Raw genomic sequence first — 17,734 nt, 5'->3', positions numbered from 1 at the left:
AATTAGTTGACATTTCACTGAAAACAGTCAAAGAAAAAAATATTCATGCTGTTTTGGCTAATTCTATCATTCTTAAAGGTTGGTTCCTCAGCAGATTTATAAACATGGCAAAAACTGTTTAAGTATTGGTTATCGCTAAACATTTCTATAGTGCTAATAAGCATGTTTGATGCTAGACCCTCTGTAGTACATGGAATCTAGCTGGAGGTACAGTCAGTACAGTTTTAGCAATTAATATGAATGGGTGAAGAGCAGAAAGTTTAGATTTAATGGCAAACTTGGAGATAGTTTAGAGGCACCAACTCAGGAAAGGTGTTCAGGCCCACAACGCTCCAGATATCTTTTTGATAACTTCCTCATTCTCCTCCCCCCAAATGAGTACTCAGTGGGCTACACATTGATGTGTTTACCACCAACTCACGCTACATTATATTAGTACAGGTCCCATTTTTATTCAGTGAGACTGAGTTAACTGGGGTTAAACAGTGAAATGTTGCAACTCCCTTCCCTATTGGGATGACACATTGATTTTTAATATCGCTGTTAGTAACATAAGAACATAAGTAATGCCTCCGCTGGGTCAGACCTGTGGTCCATCGCGCCCAGCATCCCGCTCACGCGGAAGCCCAACAGGTCCAGGACCTGTGCAGTAATCCTCTATCTATGCCCTTCTATCCCCTTCTAGAGCAGGAAATTGTATACTTAGATACCCAAAAACATTTGTAGAGGTAAGAGGCATAATGTCCCCTTGTCCTTGTTATGTGACATTTGCAACATTGGATTGCCCTTTGTGGACTAAAGAAATTATTACAGTTGTTTGCTAGATCAACTGACCTGTACATACTAATTTTGGCACCATTTTCACAGTACGGATTGGAGGCTAATGCTCAAGGTTCTTGACTTTGTTAACTGCAGGAACCTGATGTATTCGCATTGGCAGGGTGTATACACCTCAGGTCAGTGATACTGCTAATCACAATACAGATTGAATAGATAATTGACTCCGTGTCTGAAATTAGGTTTCTGAATTCTAGTCTTAAGGGAAAGGGGACTTGTATACCACCTTTTTGAGGCTTTGGCATTTCAAAGTGGTGGGCACTAGAGGATTAAGTGACTTGCCTAGGGTCACAAGGAGCAGCACTGGGATTTGATCTCACAACCTCTGGGTGCAGAAGCTGCAGCTCAACCAGTGAGCCACAGTCCTTCATGTCATTTTTTTCTGCTTTAACTAATCAAAGTTCTTGTTACTACATGTGCTCAGTATTATTCACTGAGGATTGGGTCTGAAACACTCATAGTTTAGAATTCTCAGTGACTATTTTGCTCTTTTTTTTTTTGTTTGTTTTGTTTGGTTTTTTCTCTTGCCTTTCAGGTAAATGATTTGTGCTGGCATGTGCGTTGTCTCTCATGCTGTGTCTGCAGGACATCTCTGGGGCGGCACACGAGCTGTTACATCAAAGATAAAGATATCTTCTGTAAACTTGATTACTTCAGGTACTGTTGAGGTTTACAAGGAGGAATCTTAGCTATTGTTTAAATTGTAGCCAATTTTTAACTTAGCATTGTATTCCATATTCTTCATTGAGTTCTATTAATCTGACTTTTTTTTATTGCATTTAATTGTGATTGCTGCATCTTAAAAGATAGAGTTAGAAAAGGTATATAGAAGGATGACCAAAATGATTAAGGGAATGTAAAGTTCATATGAGCAAAAGGCTAGGGATTCTGGGGTTCTTCAGTCTGGAGAATACAGCTGAGGGGAGAGGATTTTAGACATCTACCATGATTTTTGTTTCCCCATTCCAAAGTGCAAAGCTATAGATTAGAACATGTCTTGAAGTAATTAAATTCTATGTTTAAAACAAAAGAAAATAGCTATACATTAAGAGAAAAAAATTAAGCTCTGGATTTTATTGCCAGGGCATGAGGAAAAAGAAGTTGACGTAGTTGGGTTTAAAGACTATCCAAATTTCTGAAAAATATTCCAGAAATCATTAAGATAGACCTAGGTCCAGGGGTAGGCAATTCCGGTCCTTGAGAGACACAGGCAGGTCAGGTTTTCAGGATATCCAAAATAAATACCATATGCATGCGAGACCTGCATATCTAGGAGGCAGTGTATGCAAATCCATCTCTGGGATATCCTGAAAATCTGACCTGCCTATGGCTCTTGAGGACCAGAATTGCCTACCAAGACCTAGGGAAAGACGCTGCTTATTCCTTCTAAGTGTAAACAGCATGACATTTTTCTTCTTTTAGTATCCTGTCAGGTAGTTGTGACCTGGATTTGCCACTGTTGGAAACAGAATATTGGACTTTGGGCTGATTCAGTATGGCACATCTAAGGACATCTGATATTTATAATGTGCTTACATACTGTACCTCAACTCCCTTGATAAAGCAAGCCCAGCCCAAAATGTGTCTATCATAAGTGATTCTAAAGCTGTCTGAAAAAGCACATAGAAAACAAGAAGTGATAAGAACAGCTAGGCTTTTTTTTTTTTTTTTACACATATTTTTGTAGAGAAATTGTATTCATTGGGATTCTTCATGTGGTAGTTCCAAAACTTTTTAGTGTTCTTTCTGCAGCACTTTCTCTGTCCACGTAGGCAGGATGCTGCAGAAAGAACACTTCCATGGCAGGCCAACGGCGGGAGGCTGGCTTAGTTGTGCCGCTGGCTGCCCAAAGATTTTAAATTTCAGCAACAGGAGGTGGTAGGTGTGGGAGTCGGGACTCAAGGAGGTTCCTAGAGAGGGTTTCACTACAGGGTAGTGTTGGTCACCTTGGAACGCATAAAATAGCCAGGTGGGCTGTTTAACACATGTGATCTAGGGCAGTGTTTTTCAACCTTTTTACACCCGTGGACCAGCAGAAATAAAAGAATTATTTTGTGGACTGGCAAACTAGTAAAATTTAAAAACCCCGTTTCCGCCCCATCTCCGCGAGCTCGGTCACCTCAGTAACTTTAGAAAAATAGACAAATATAGTGCAAAATATAAACAGCAGATATAAATTCTCAAAACTGACACATTTTGATCACTAAATTGAAAATAAAATCATTTTTCCTACCTTTGCTGTCTGGTGATTTCATGAGTCTCTGGTTGCATTTCCTTCTGTCTGTGTATCCTTTCTTTCTGCACTCAGGCCCAAGAATTCCCTCCCTCTTTCTTTCCCATGTCTTTAGTGCCCCCGGTGCCTCCTTCCCATGTCCCTCTCACTGCCTTCCACACTTTGTCCCCCCCAACCCCCAAAGCCAGCCAGCCTGCCTGCCTGTCTACCTCCTTCCCTCCCTGCCCCGCAAGAAAAAAAAAAGCCTCCCTCCTTTCCCCTGCTCTTACCGCCCTGCTGCTGCTGCTAAAGCAGACAGGAAATCTTCTTTCCGAAGTCGGAGATGACATTCTGGGCCATCCAAGCAGCGATTGGCTGGTCCAGAACATCCTCTCCATCGTAAGAATTGACGTCAGAAAGAAGATTTCCTGTCGGCTTTAGCAGCAGCGGTAAGAGAAGGGGACCCGGGGAAAGGAAGGAGGGAAGGACAGGAAAGGAAGGAGGGAAGGACAGGAAATGATCGCCTGTCCCGTTGTCCCCGAGCAAAGCTTCGGGAAGCTGTCCCGAAGCTGTGTGTGGGGACAACGGGACAGGAGGTCTGAAAATGGACCTATGGTCACTTTAATCTTGCCGGCCCTGCGCGGACTGGCAGTTGAACAGTGATCTAGGGCATCACAAGACTTCATTGTAGTTGCTGTTCAAAGCCTATATTAGCTGAGTTTCAGAAAGAGCTTGTATGATTTTCAGCTTCTGGCCAAAGACAACTGTCGGAATGGCTCAGCTAACTGTTAAGTGTTGCATGGTGACTGGTATTCAGCCTCCCTGGGTAGGGAACAACTCCATAACAGCTGCCTCTGGATTGGCCTAGTTGGTCACTTTTATTGCTGTCTTCATTTCAGACTTGGTAAGTTTTAGTTGTCTTACTGCAGCACTGAGTTGGCATACGAAGAATGGGGTTCAGTTGTAAATCCACCACCTCTCCTTTGGTTGTTTTAATTTTGGTGTTGTACATGATGGGAGAGATTCCTTCCTGCTCCTTGAACTGGCTAAAGTCACTGTAGAGGCAACATTTATAACCTCCTGGAAAGAAGGAAGCATAGTCATTATTCTAGCAGTAATAGCTACTAACTCTTCCCGTTGCCTTCCTTTTTTTTTTTTTTTTTAAAACTAAGCCATGATAGAGATTTCTACTTTGACCCGAGGCGCTAAATGCTCTGATGCTGCTCTGATGCTCATAGAATTCCATTGAGCATCGGAGCATTTAGCACCCTGGATTGCAGTAGAAACCTCTACCGTAGCTTAATTTTAAAAAAGGCCTAAGTTTGTGCATGAGTGGGAGCTGCAGCCCATCATTCTCTGGTGGTGTTGATGGATGGCTGGAAATTGGGAGGAAAATATCCCAGGAAACTGGCACTGGAAGATCATAGTACTTGTCCCAATTAGCTACCAGTGCAATGGTAAACTTGTCCAGAAAGTTTTAGTGAAATGGACTATGTACATAAAACCTAATTTGAGCCTCCTTTGGTCCTTTCCTTATAGGAGGTATGGCACCCGCTGTTCCCGTTGTGGGAGACATATTCATTCTACTGACTGGGTCCGAAAGGCTAAAGGGAATGTTTATCACTTAGCATGTTTTGCTTGCTTCTCTTGCAAAAGGCAACTATCCACAGGGGAGGAGTTTGCCTTGGTTGAAGAAAAAGTGCTTTGCAGGGTACATTATGACTGCATGTTGGACAACCTAAGAAGAGCTGTTGAAACAGGTAATGCAACTTTGTGGGTCTGAGTTTGTTTTCCAAAAATAATTGAAATGCTCAACACATGCACAACTTTTTGTAACGATTTGGTTTAATGTGAAATGTAATAGTCAAATTATACAGTGTGATATTTTTAAATCATACTTCACTTTGGAACCTTTTTGGATCAAGCCAGAACATACAAAAATGAGCAAGCTATTTAAGGGAAAATATCCTTAAATGAATGAATTTTTTCACATATGATTTGTATGTCAATTTGGTATTCATTTCATGTTTAACACTTTGGCATTTCAGGAAACCGGGTTAGTGTGGAAGGAGCACTACTAACAGAGCAAGATGTAAATCAGCCCAAACCAGCAAAAAGAGCTCGTACCAGCTTTACAGCAGACCAGCTCCAGGTAGTAATTACTTGTCTCATCCTCTGTAATTTAAGTGAGTAGAGTGAGCTGCAAAGCTTAAGCTGCAGAGGGTATGAATTGCCATTAGGAAATCTATTATGGAAATCTAGAATACAGGGCCAGCCTGGCCATTAAGCAGACTAGGCATTTTTCTAGGTTTGCACCAAGCATAGATGTCATAGTTGGCATCTGTAGAAGATCATCTCGGCTAGCATGGGATCTCGAGCATTCTCGTATGCTCAAGGATCCTACATCCTCAAATTCAGAGGAGGAGGAGGAGTAAAAGCCAACAAGCCTTTAAGAATGCACAGATATTTAAGGTCCTACACTGACCACAATGAATTTTCTGTAGATTGACTGCCATGTTACTGTCCTGGAGGAAGGGAGGTATGATACTGAGTACTTTGTGGAGGAGAGGGGGTAAAGGAAAGATGGGGAGAGGGGGTAAAGGAAAGATGAGAAGGAAATTTGCAGCGACCATGGAATGGTAAGAGGGGCCTTGAGCCACCGCTTGAGCATACATCTGAAGGTTCATCTAGGACAGAGGTAGACAATTCCGGTCCTCAAGAGCCACAGGCAGGTCAGTTTTTCAGGATATCCACACTGAATTTGCATGAGATAGATTTGCATCTCAAGGAGGCAGTGCATGCAAATTCATTGTGGATATCCTGAAAACCTGACCTGCCTGTGGCTCTTGAGGACTAGAATTGCCTACTTCTGGTCTAGGGTGCCAAATACCCTTAGGTTGGCTCTGATAGCCTTCAGCTGCCAACGTGTTCTGTTATATACCCAGTCTGTCCATCCACACCACCTGCTCAGCTCTACAGTCCCTTCAAAAGTCTCACGCTTTTCTTGAAGTGAGTTAAAAATGTAAGTAACCACTATATGCTCAAAAAATTTAGACTTGTAGAAAGTTTTCCTTTGTCATTAAAACGCCATACTGTTCTACAGACTGTTGTACTTGCTTCATTGTGTCAGCCTGCTATGAATCAACCAATCATTTAGTAAAACAATCCCTTCAATTACAGGAAGAAGCATTGGAGGCTTAAAAATGATTGGAGGGGAATGTTAATTTTTTTTTATATATTTTGGAGTTCAATACAGAATACAAAAAATTGAGCAAGTTGTATTAATGGTTTGAGTCATTGCTGTATACAGGGGGAAGGAGGGTTCTATGTGTACTGTGGTCATGCACTTGAATCATAAATGCTGTTAAAATCTTTTTCTTTTTAACCCTGTTTTTTTGGGGGGAAAAAATTATTGTTCTGTTATTGGTCACACATAGGTGAAAAACTTTTGCTGTTTGTTCACATTCTGCTATCTATACAACAAACTACAGTTTTCAGCATGGAAGAAAAATTATAGAAATTTCTCAATTCAGAATAAACCAAAAATATTGATTTATATAATTTTTCCCTGTGACTTACCCCCTCTTACTAAGGTGCGCTATGCTTTTTAGCGCGCGGTAAATAGCGCGCACTAAACACACACTAAATGTTAACGCGGGCATGTTATCCTATGGGCGTGTTAGCGCACGCGTTGATTTAGCGCACCTTAGTAATAGAGGGCCTTAGTTCTTTTGTGGAAGACTCTTGCACATGTTTTGTTTGATATAAAGTACTATAAGCACAGTGGAGTGGTGCAAGTTTTGGCTGAAATGGAGCATTTTCAAGTTGTCTGGAGATTTGTCTGTGGGCTGCAGTTCTCAGTTCATGTTGCGGATTAGTTTAGATTCAAGTCGGGGCTTTTAACTAGACCACCCTACTTATTTTTTTTTTTTTTTGCTCAGTCATTCCATTGTTTTTACTTTGCTTAGAATCCCTGAAACACTGGAATGGCTTTTCCTGTATCCATCCTTCCCACAAGCCTTTTAGTCTTTATTACTATAAAGTGGTCCCCACGGTCTAATGTTTCTTCCACCGTTTTAATTGTAGGGGTGATTGTGTTATAACCGTCCATATCACTTAGCACAGAGACCAAAAGGGCAACAAGCCCTTCTACATGCTTGTAGTATTCCTAAATTTATCTTTGATAGGACACATTGTATGACTTCACAAGCAGCAAGCCATGTTTGAAGCAATCTTGAAATTGCCTTAGTCATGTTTTCCAGTCTCGGCTATAGATCTTTTTCATTCTTTAATCTTGAGTCTCTGTGACCTTTTTCAACAGTTTCCTTAACCCATAGTTGTTGACACATCAGAGAGGTGGTCAGATCAAAGCAGTGGCATGGTAATTCCAAACTGTTTCCACTTCACATTGATGGACCTTATCGTTTTCCCCAAGGAGTATTCAAAATTGTGAAATTTTTTTATAGTGTCGTTCTAGCATGTTCTCTGCAGTTAATCCTAGAGTTCTTTCAGGAGCTCAAGGCCAGTGCAAGTTCTATTAAAAACCGTAAGCAAACCTTCAGCCTTGCACCCTCCCTCCCCCCCCAAATAAAAGCTAACTTTTTAGGCCCTTTGGCCTTCCAAATTTGTGATCAGTCCAATACCAGTCTTCCCAGTATAAGCTGGGTAAATAGGCTATTTGAAAATTGCCCTCACTCTGGGTTTGTTTTCCTTTTGAGTTTGTGGTTTTGGTTCTAATGCTTTGCTTGCTAGATTACTGCCTAGTTGGGCTCTTACCCCCATTTTACAAAACTGCGATAGTGGTTTTTAGTTCAGGATGGCGTGCTGAATGCTCTGCGCTGCTCCTGACACTCATAGAGTTCCTCGGAGCAGCACAGAGCATTCAGCACCCCAGCCTGCGTTACAAACCATTTCCGCCGTTTTGTAAAGGGAGGGTATATTTGTATGTTTAAGTCTTTGCTTCACATTTACTTCATATAGAAATGGCATTGATTCTTCATAAAGGACTGTTTAAATTAGACTCATGTACTATCATTTTATTTATTTATTCATTTATTTAGCCCGTCCTCTCAAAGGAGCCTAGAACGGGTTACATTTTACAGTATAGAACAAAATTATTGAAACACAACAAAGAAAAATGGGGAGACCCAATGATCCACAGTGAAAACAATCCACCGATGAAAACAAAAACTGTGGATACAGATGTTCTGGAGATAATTTATTAAACACCGACATAAAACCATGAAAATTCAATTTAAAAAGTACAATGATAAATACTGTGATAAAAATCCAACCGGACCCTACACAGTCTGTGTTTCGGCGAACACACCTTCCTCAGGGGTCCAATGGTTTGCAACCTCACATAAAGAATTGGACTGAAAACAGTCTTTAAACATGTCGGCAAAGAACACCGCAGACAAACTGAAGTAGCATTTTTGCTCACATGTTTAAAGACAATAGACTGTTTTCAGTCCAATTCTTTATATGTGAGGTTGCAAACCATTGGACCCCGAGGAAGGTGTGTTCGCCGAAACACGGACCGTGTAGGGTCCGGTTGGATTTTTATCACAGTATTTTTTATCATTGTACACTTAATTGAATTTTCATGGTTTTATGTCGGTGTTTAATAAATTATCTCCAGAACATCTGTATCCACAGTTTTTGTTTTCACCGCAAAATTATTGAAAGACATTTTTGGCAGTCATAGCTTAGAAGAATTTGTGGCATTCGTAGAAGATATTACTTGGCATAGTATAGATTTAGGACAGCATTCACTGTACTATCAGAACTTAATTGTACTAAAGTTTTAATGTTGTAAGCATGTACACGATTAGTGGTCGGCAGTTTAGGGTCCGTGAATAGCGTTGGGATATTAAGGAGCTGGATTTGTGGAAGAGGAAAGTTTTGAACACGGATGGGCTCGAACTTACCTCCTTAAAGATAACTTGTGTAAACGTAGCTAACTCTTCTTACACTTTGAAGTATCGAGTGTGGTGTTTAAATCTGTTTAAAAAATATTTTAAATTGTACCTACTAACAAGAGTGTAAAAATGTTCTGCAAGTTACTGTGTGTGAACTAGTTTGTCTTGAATCTTATAATTCTGTTCCTGAGAAAGGTCTTCATATTTTGTCTAGAAGGCACTGTAATACCTTTTTTTTTTTTTTTTTAATGCGAGATCTCTTTAATTTTCTTCACAACTTTGGTTTTAGAAGTAGTGCAGCATGTTGAACTTACCCCCTGTTTTACTAAAGTGCACTAAGCGTTTTAGCACACGTTTAGCGTGCGCTAACTGCTAATGCGCCCCTAGACTAACATGCACCGTTAGTTTTTAGCGTCTGATTAGCGCGTGCTGAAAAGCATAGCGCACCTTAGTAAAAGGAGCCCTTAGACTTCTCTCTCTTCTTTTTAAATTTAATGTGAGCACTGAAATCTATTGGCTCCTATGCAGTACCTGAAGGCACCTCGTCTTATTTTTATTTAAAAATGTATTACTCGCAACCATCCTACATGGTTTCATCCTTCTATACAGGTATTCCCTAGCTGAGTGTTAGGAACCATTAAATAAATATTTGAAGAGAACTTAAATGTAAATGTTCTTGTCCCATTTTATGTTCATCAAATCCCAAGACACTTGTTATCATTGAGTCTACAGGGTTTTATCTCTCTGTAAGAAGAGAACCAATTATTTTTAACAGTGTAAATAAATTTTTGAGTAGCACAGTAATACCGAGATCTTTTTAGAGCTGTAACTGCATTGTTGTCACAGAATGGGCAAGCAGACTTTTCTCAAACCTAACCCTGTTTTCTCTCTTCTCTCCAGCTTGGTCCCCAGACTTGACTTCACACTTTACTTTTTTTCTCAATGCTTCTCCTCAAAAATTGGCTGGTGGGACAGCTGCATTTTTCTGTCTTTTCATTTGCTGTTGGCCCACATTTGTGGTGTTGGGTTTTTTGTCTTATTTTTTTCAAAACGTCCTGGCGGGTTTATTTTGTAGCCTCTTCGCCCACTTCACCCCCTTTTGGCCACTCCAACCGCACACCAGTGCTGTGGTATAAACAAAATAAAGACTTCCTCTGTTAGACAGCAAGGGTTAGCTAGGACCTAACACCAGCTCTGGCAGGATACACATTTCAAATCTGACGCATTATAATCACAAAATAGAATATAAATATTTTTTCTTACCTTTTTGTTGTCTGGTCATTTTATTATTCAGATCATGTTGGTCCCAGGTTCTGGTTTCTCTGTCTCCTGACCATTTGACATTCTCTTCTTTCTCCATGCTCACCATCAGTCTTCTAACTTCCAGGGCCATATCTTTCCCACGATATACCATCTCTCTCCCTTTCTTTCCTCCACCATATACAAAATTTCTCCCTCGCCTCTTTCTCCATCTGTTGCAACTCTCCCCTTCCTCTCTATTCCCCCCTTTATCCCCCTGTGCAGCTTTTTCATCCATCCCTCCCACCTACCTATACAGCAGCTTGCCTCCCAAAGCAGCAGCAGTGGTGACAGTGGCTGCTTGGAATAGGCAGCACCTGGCCTGCCTCGTTAGGGCTTCCCTCTGCCACGTCATCTGCCTGTTTGGAGTGCTGCCTTTTCCTGCCAGCCACCATCACCACTGCTGCTGCTTTAAGAGACCTGGAGGAAAGTCAGGGCTCACTGAATCAGTGAGTCTGATTTTTCTACAAAGCGAATCGATTCACCAAAGTGAATCAGGCAACACTAGTGATAAGAGGTGTCTCTTCTCCCCCCCCCAAAAAAAAAAAAAAAAAAAACAACAAACCAAACAACTAAAAAAGTAGGGAAAATTTTATAAACAATTGTTGCTGTGACATTTAAAATCGCAAGTTGACACCAGACTGAATTTAAAACCAAACTACATTGAGCCCAGTATCTTGTCTTATGTGGTAACCAGTTTGGGTTACTTATACCTGGCAGATATAAAAAAGGAAGTTAGTTTCTTATAGTTCATGTCAGGGATAAAGTGATAGCTTTCCTAAGTCTATACCTGGCTAATACCTTTTTTTATGGACTATCTGCCAAAAGGTTGTTCAAATCCCTCAACCTTTTGGTCACATCGACCATATCCTATGGCAACAGATTCCACAGCTTGCTTATGTGCTACGTGAAAAATATTTTGTCTTGTTTTCAGTCTGCTGGTAATTTCATGGTGCAACCTTTTGTGTTAAGTGTTTACAAAGGTTAAATAGGGAGAATGGTTTAACTATTCCACCCAATCCAATTGGGCATATACTTGGTTAATTTCCCACTAAGCCATATTTGCTTGAAGGTTTGCAGAAAGGCTTAACTTGCGGAACTTTCATCTAAATTTAATTCATTATGTCAGGTATATAAAATGGAGAGATTTATTGCAGTACAGCGTTGTTCTTTCAGGATGTGTGGGAACCATTTACAAAGTATTGTACTGATTAGATGGCATTATTTTAATATTTTTTTCCCTTAAATTTACAAGTTGGATTGGGAGGGAGGGAGGGAAGAGTAAATTTATTTTATATATGGTATAAGGTATTGTTTCTAGGATAAGAAAGAGTGGGAGGGGTGGGAGATAAGAGCATATCATTTGTACCATTGAAGATTGTTAAGTGACATAATTATTGTTAATTTGTTTGAATATATTGTTGCACTTATTGTAATTTGAAAATGATTAAGATTTGGAAAAAAAAATTTAATCTCTGCAATTTCACCCTGTGTGTGTATATATTTTCTCATATAAAAAATTTTTGGGCCCAAAAAATGCACTAGGTCTTATTTTCAGAGTAGGTCTTTTTTTTTTTTTCCATGTACAATGATCTTGCCCTTCCATTCCTCCACCCCAATTCTTCCTCTTTCCTTTTTCTCCCCCACATGTGCAGCATCTTTCCTCCCCCTCACCCATCCCCTTGTGCTTTCCCTCTGCAGCATCTTTCTATCCCTTCCTCCCTCCCTCCCCTCGTGCAGCAGAACCCTTGCCCAGCTTCTATCCTGCCCTTCTGTGCAGCTGCAGCAGAACCCTTGAGCAGCCCCCCCTGAGTGAAGCCAAACCCCTCACTGATCATCCCATCCTTCCATCTCTCCCTCCCATCCGAACCCCACCAACCGCGAGACCTACATACCTCACTCCACAGAGCAGCATTGGTAGCACTCTAAACAGGCTGCTTTGCAGTCTTCTCCCCCGCCGGGGCCTTCCGTGTGCCATGTTGCTGATGACGTCGGTGCTGATGCAGCAGAGGGAATGCCCCAGCGGGAGAAGGCCCCCAAAGCAGCCTGTTTAAGTGCTGCTGACACTGCTCTGTGGAGGGAGATAGTAGGTCTTGTGGTCAAAGGGTCGACGGGGTTCGGATGGGAGGGAGAGATGGAAAGATAGTCAGTGGGGGTTTGGCTGCCTAAGGGGGAGAGCACTGCTGCCGGCGAATCCAGGGACTAGGGCTTATTTTGGGGGTAAGGCAGGGGTGTCATTCAGGCCCGCAGGGGAATTAAATTTGGCCCGCGTTCCTTCTCTCCCTTCATCCCAGCTTACCGGTCATCTTCAAAGCAGCCTGCAAGAGGATCGCCGGTCGGCTGTAGCGAACCTAGCAGGCTGCTGTTTACCTCCGCAGCACGTTCCCTCTGCTGTGATCCCGTATACCAGAGGGGCGGGACTGCAGCAGAGGGAATGTGCTGAAGAGGCTCAGGCAGCCTGCTAGATTCGCTACAGCCAACCAGCGATCCTCTTGCAGGCTACTTTGAAGATGAAACCGGGAAGCTTGGATGGAGGGAGGGAAGGAACGGCAGGCCAAATCTCGAAGGTGAGACTGGGAAGAAGGGAGAAAACATGCAGGCCTTCAGGGGGGGCAGGCCCTAGTGTAGAAGTACACGGACAGAGGGAAGGAGGGGTCCAAACAGACGTGCATATGGCGGATTGAGGGGAAGGGAAGAAATGTCTCTAAAAACAGAGGAAAGGGGAGAGATGGAGGGAGAGAAGGAACAGAAAGGGAGAGAAGTTAGACACAAGGGATGGTGTGGAGGGTGGATAGAGATTCTGGATAGGAGGGTAGTTGGGATGAGAGAGGGAAAAATGGTGGACCCTGGGGTGGTGGGGAAAGAGGGAGAGATGCTGAATGAAAGGGTAGTTGAGAAAAGGAGAGATGGTGGATTTGGGGATGGTGGGATCCAGCGCTGCAGCTGCGGGGGGGATGGAGACAAAAAAGGAAAGATGCCAGACCTCCAGGAGAGGGAAGGGAAACAAAGGTGAGGATAGAGATGGAAGATGGATGGTTAGCACGGAGAAAGAAGAAAATGACAAATGGGCAGGAGACCTTGGCAGACGAGTTATCAGAAGAAAACCAGAGCCTGGGATCAACATGATTTGAATAATGACCAGATAACAAAAGGTAGAAAAAATAATTTTATTTTCTGTTTTGTGATTACAATATGTCAGATTTGAAATGTATATCCTACCAGAGCTGGTGACAGTGAGCATGAACTACCATGTTTCCCCAAAAATAAGACACTGTCTAATATTAATTTTGGGCCCAAAAAAGGCACTAGGTCTTATTTTCGGCGATGTCTTTATTTTTTCATGTAAAATGATCATCTCTCCATACTCTCCTCCACCCCAATTCTTCCTATTTCCTTTATCTCCCCCACATGTGCAGCATCTTTCCTTCCCTCTCACCCATCCCCTTGTGCAGTATCTTTCCCTCCCATCCCTTGTGCAGTAGAACCTTTGCAGCTTCTCTCCCTCCCATCCAAACCACGGGACCGAAATAAATACCTTATAACAAACCGTCAGCATTGGCAGCTATCTAGACAGGCTGCTTTGCGGCCTGGGCTGTTCCTCTGCTGCATCGCTGATATTGGCAATGTGGCAGAGGAATATCCCAGGCCGCAAAGCAGCCTGTCTAGATTGCCGTCGATGCTGCCATTTTGTTATAAGGTATTTGTTTCTGTCTCATGGTTTGGATGAGATGGGTCGGAGGAGGAAGCGCTGCTGCTGCCGGTGACTAGGGCTTATTTTCAGGGAAACGTGGTAGGACGTAAAAGAGAGGAAAAGTCTTTTTTTTTTTTAAATTTATTTTGTTTATCACAGAGCCGGTGTGAGGTTGGAGAGATTATAACCCTATACTTCTACTAAGACTAAGGGGTGCTTTTAGCGCACACTAAATGGGTCCTTTTAATATCTTAATAAAAAATTTGGCCCGCAACTTAGCCTATATTTTAGATTTTGGCCCCTTATGTGATTGAGTTTGACACCCCTGGGATAGGGCTTATATTAAGACCTACCCCAAAAATCATGCTAGGGCTTATTTTCAGGGTAGGTCTTATTTTCGGGGACACACAGATACCTTTCCCTTGCTCATGAACTGACCACATTCTGATTACAGATAAGCCATTTCAAGCATCTTTAGTGCTAATTGGCCATATAAACTTAGAGCATTTAAAGGTGTAGGTGCTGAATCTTGAGTTGTGCGCTAGGACATTGTCCAGAATAAACTTGTTATCTTTGTAAAATATAACCTATGCAACAGGCTGTAGCAGAGAAAGGCAATTATACTAATTTACTGTAGAATGTAGAAAACATGGATTCCATTGAAAAAGATGAGTCTTGACTAGTAGGTTATTCTCCTTTACCTGCAAACTTTGCAGAAAGAATCATCTACAGCTTTTCAGCTCTGCCTTCTAGTGAAAGCAATGGAAGTAAAACCTGGATTTATCCTAGGACAAGCAGGTAGCATACCTTGCAGATGGGTCAACCATAGAGCCCGGTACAATCAGTGCTAAAGTGTACTGACACTTTTAAGCTTTAGAAAGCTTTGAGACTGCCTGCACCGTGCATGTGCAAGTACCTTCCCGCCAGATGCCAGCGCTAAAGTGTACTGTCACGTCTTCACCCCATGGAAAATGAAAAACTATCTGGACTTTGTCCAGTCAAGTTTACCTTCCCACTTCAATTTTCCTTATTTTCTTCATCTTGGTTAGTTTTTTTTTTTTTGGGGGGGGGGGGTTTAAATTTCATAACAAAAATTTTTGTTCATCATTGAAGCCTGTAGGCAATTTTAAAGCCTTTGCCCATACAGATGGCATCGACTGCTTTTCAGCCTACTTTTTACTCGACCCGTGGTACTCTGTATTACAAAGATTTCTTGCACAAGCGAACATCTCAAAGTTCTGCAGTTTGGACAGGCGTTGACTATATATGAATACTGATCAGTTTAAAACTTTCAGAATCTGTCTTCATCTTGTGTCCAAGATGTTCATTGGTTACTATAAAGCATATATCGTAACATTTTTGAGCAATTTGCTCTGTTTTCTTAAGACACATCCTTCCCCTCCCAAAATAAATCTTGAACATGAAGCATGCTGATTATTGAAAATTAGTGTGAACATTAGTTCATGAATGTTGTGTATATATGTACAGTATATAATATCTAATATAATAAAATGATAGGCCGCGCATGCGCACTAAAAAAACGTGTTCCCTGATCTGTCGCGAAAATACATATAGAAACATAGAAACATAGAAGATGACGGCAGAAAAGGGCTATAGCCCATCAAATCTGCCCACCCTACTGTCCCTTCCTCCGAAGCTCCTCAGAAGTCTGTCTCGCCCCCTTGAAAAGGGCTCGCCTCCTTGCTCGCGCACATCTCCATCAAGGAAAAACAGCACTACTGGCCAAACTTTATTTTAAAGTTTAAAGCCACACCTGCGGCGGATCCTCTCATTAGCCACACCTGTGTCAGAGAAGGCTTCCGAAGCAGACAGCGATAGTGCGTGGAGCCGCCGCAGCGGCTTTACACTTTAAAAATAAACTTTGGCCGGTAGTGCTGTTTTTCGTGATGCAGGTCTGCGTGAGCTCTCCCAGAGCTTGGCCCGCACCAAAATGCACTCCTACGGCAGTAGGCTAGCGTGACTGCGCCTCTGGCCGAGAGTTACGTGGAGCACTGTGTTAGATGTGCGGCGTGTGCGGTGGTGAGAGTGTCCGAGGTGCTGCGAGGCGTCCAACTGCTACTGCTGCACAGGGAAGTGGAGGGGGAGAGGGAAAAGGGGCTGCTTTGGGGGAGGGGTGTGCTGGGGGCAGGCAGCAATCTTGGTTTTCTGGGGGGGGGGGCAGAGAGAGATAGGCAGGGTGGGCCAGGGAGAGAGACGGAGAGATAGAAAGAAAGACAGACAAGGGGCCAGGGAGAGACACAGAAAGAATGACAAACAGACAGGGGGCCAGAGAGACAGACAGCAGCCAAGGAACGAGAAAGAAAGACAGACAGGGGGTCAGGGAGAGACAGACAGAAAGAATTACTGACACACAGGGGGCCAGAGAGACAGACAGTGGCAAAAGAGAGAGACAAAGAAAAAAAGACAGCGGCCAAGCAGAGAGAGAGGGAGAAAGAAAGACAGACAGCGGCTAAGGAGACAAAGAGACAGACATTTATTCTAGCACCCGTTAATGTAACGGGCTTAAAGACTAGTATATATATAAACTTTTTAAACATGTCTAAATTGACAGCGCTACAACGTCATACTATGCCTCTATCATAAGATGTGGGATCCTTACCTGACTTGGTAGGCGACTGAGTGGGAGCAGCTGGGACACGGGGATGTTTCCCCTTCCACCTCTCTCTTTTTGCTTTCTGTACTGCCTGAGAGCCTTTGTTGGAAGTTTCTGTGTTGGATTGCTCTGTGGGGAGGGGGGTTTGCTAGATGGAGAGTTGTGGGTTTTGGGGATTCATGAGGTGATTTTATGTGCAGATACTTAGGAATTAGCTTTGTTTGCTGTATTGTGAATCTATGGTTTTGTGTTATTTTTTGTAAAATTTTCTAAATAAATTTAAAAAAAAAACTTTTTAAACTCTAGCTTTGCTGTCTTCTCAGGTTATGCAAGCACAGTTTGCTCAGGACAACAATCCAGATGCACAGACACTACAAAAATTGGCAGAAAGAACAGGTCTAAGCAGGCGTGTGATACAGGTGATCAACTTAAAATTCTTTCTGCAATCTGGTCCTAAAAGTGGCTTTGTAGCAGTTGCCATGTACTTAGTTCACTGAACTGATACTTTTTTTATTAGAAGGCATCAAACACAGGTGGGCTGATGGTTGTTTGCTCTGTTCTAGCAAGCAAATATATGGACCAGTTGAATATCATTTGTATCTAGTGTAGATTGGACTTTAAACTAGAGAATGACACACAGAAAAAAATTTGGCCCTGTCCCCGCGGGTTTGGTCCCTGTTTCTGCCCCATACCCGCAAACCATCTGATCCCATCCACACAAGCCTTGGAATAGTTTTTTACTGAACTTCTTTTATTAAAGTATAAAAAGAAACAATATTCTGTACAATTGTCATTTTATAAATCAAAGTTCTGGCTGCCAAGCTAGAGGAAAAGATCTTCAGCTGACAGGGCTTTGTTTAATGTTTATCAACACAACTAATATACTATTTTAACCTAAAGCAAAAAAAGAAAAGAAATAGAAATTTCTTTTCTACCTATGTCTGGTTTCTGCTTTCCTCATCTACTGTCAATTCTATTCCTTTCATCCACTGTCTGCCTTCTCTCTGCCTCTTCCATATGGCATCTGCTCTGTTACTGTGCCTCTCCATCTCTCCCTCCACTCCCCCCACATCTGTCTTCTTCCCTCCTATCTTCCTTCCCTCCCCAGGTGATTTTTAGCATCTCTCCTCCTCCTTTCCTCCACTCAGATCTGGTATCTG

At 42.3% G+C, this 17,734-nt stretch overlaps 1 protein-coding gene across 3 annotated transcripts in view; it reads left to right on the top strand.

The window, feature by feature from the left end:
* The window catches only part of LHX8 (LIM homeobox 8), a 53,700-nt gene that overhangs the window by 23,502 nt on the left and 12,464 nt on the right, over nucleotides 1–17,734 (top strand). For all 3 annotated transcript variants that reach the window (XM_033915194.1, XM_033915193.1, XM_033915195.1), the window contains exons 3-6: nucleotides 1,373–1,494; nucleotides 4,589–4,809; nucleotides 5,098–5,201; nucleotides 16,898–16,993. In XM_033915194.1, the coding sequence (XP_033771085.1) occupies nucleotides 1,373–1,494; nucleotides 4,589–4,809; nucleotides 5,098–5,201; nucleotides 16,898–16,993 (543 nt within the window). The remainder of the gene's footprint in view (nucleotides 1–1,372; nucleotides 1,495–4,588; nucleotides 4,810–5,097; nucleotides 5,202–16,897; nucleotides 16,994–17,734) is intronic.

This window comes from Geotrypetes seraphini, chromosome 12 (assembly GCF_902459505.1).
Source record: "Geotrypetes seraphini chromosome 12, aGeoSer1.1, whole genome shotgun sequence".
Lineage (NCBI taxonomy): Eukaryota > Metazoa > Chordata > Amphibia > Gymnophiona > Dermophiidae > Geotrypetes > Geotrypetes seraphini.
This window is presented reverse-complemented; position numbering and strand designations above follow the sequence as displayed.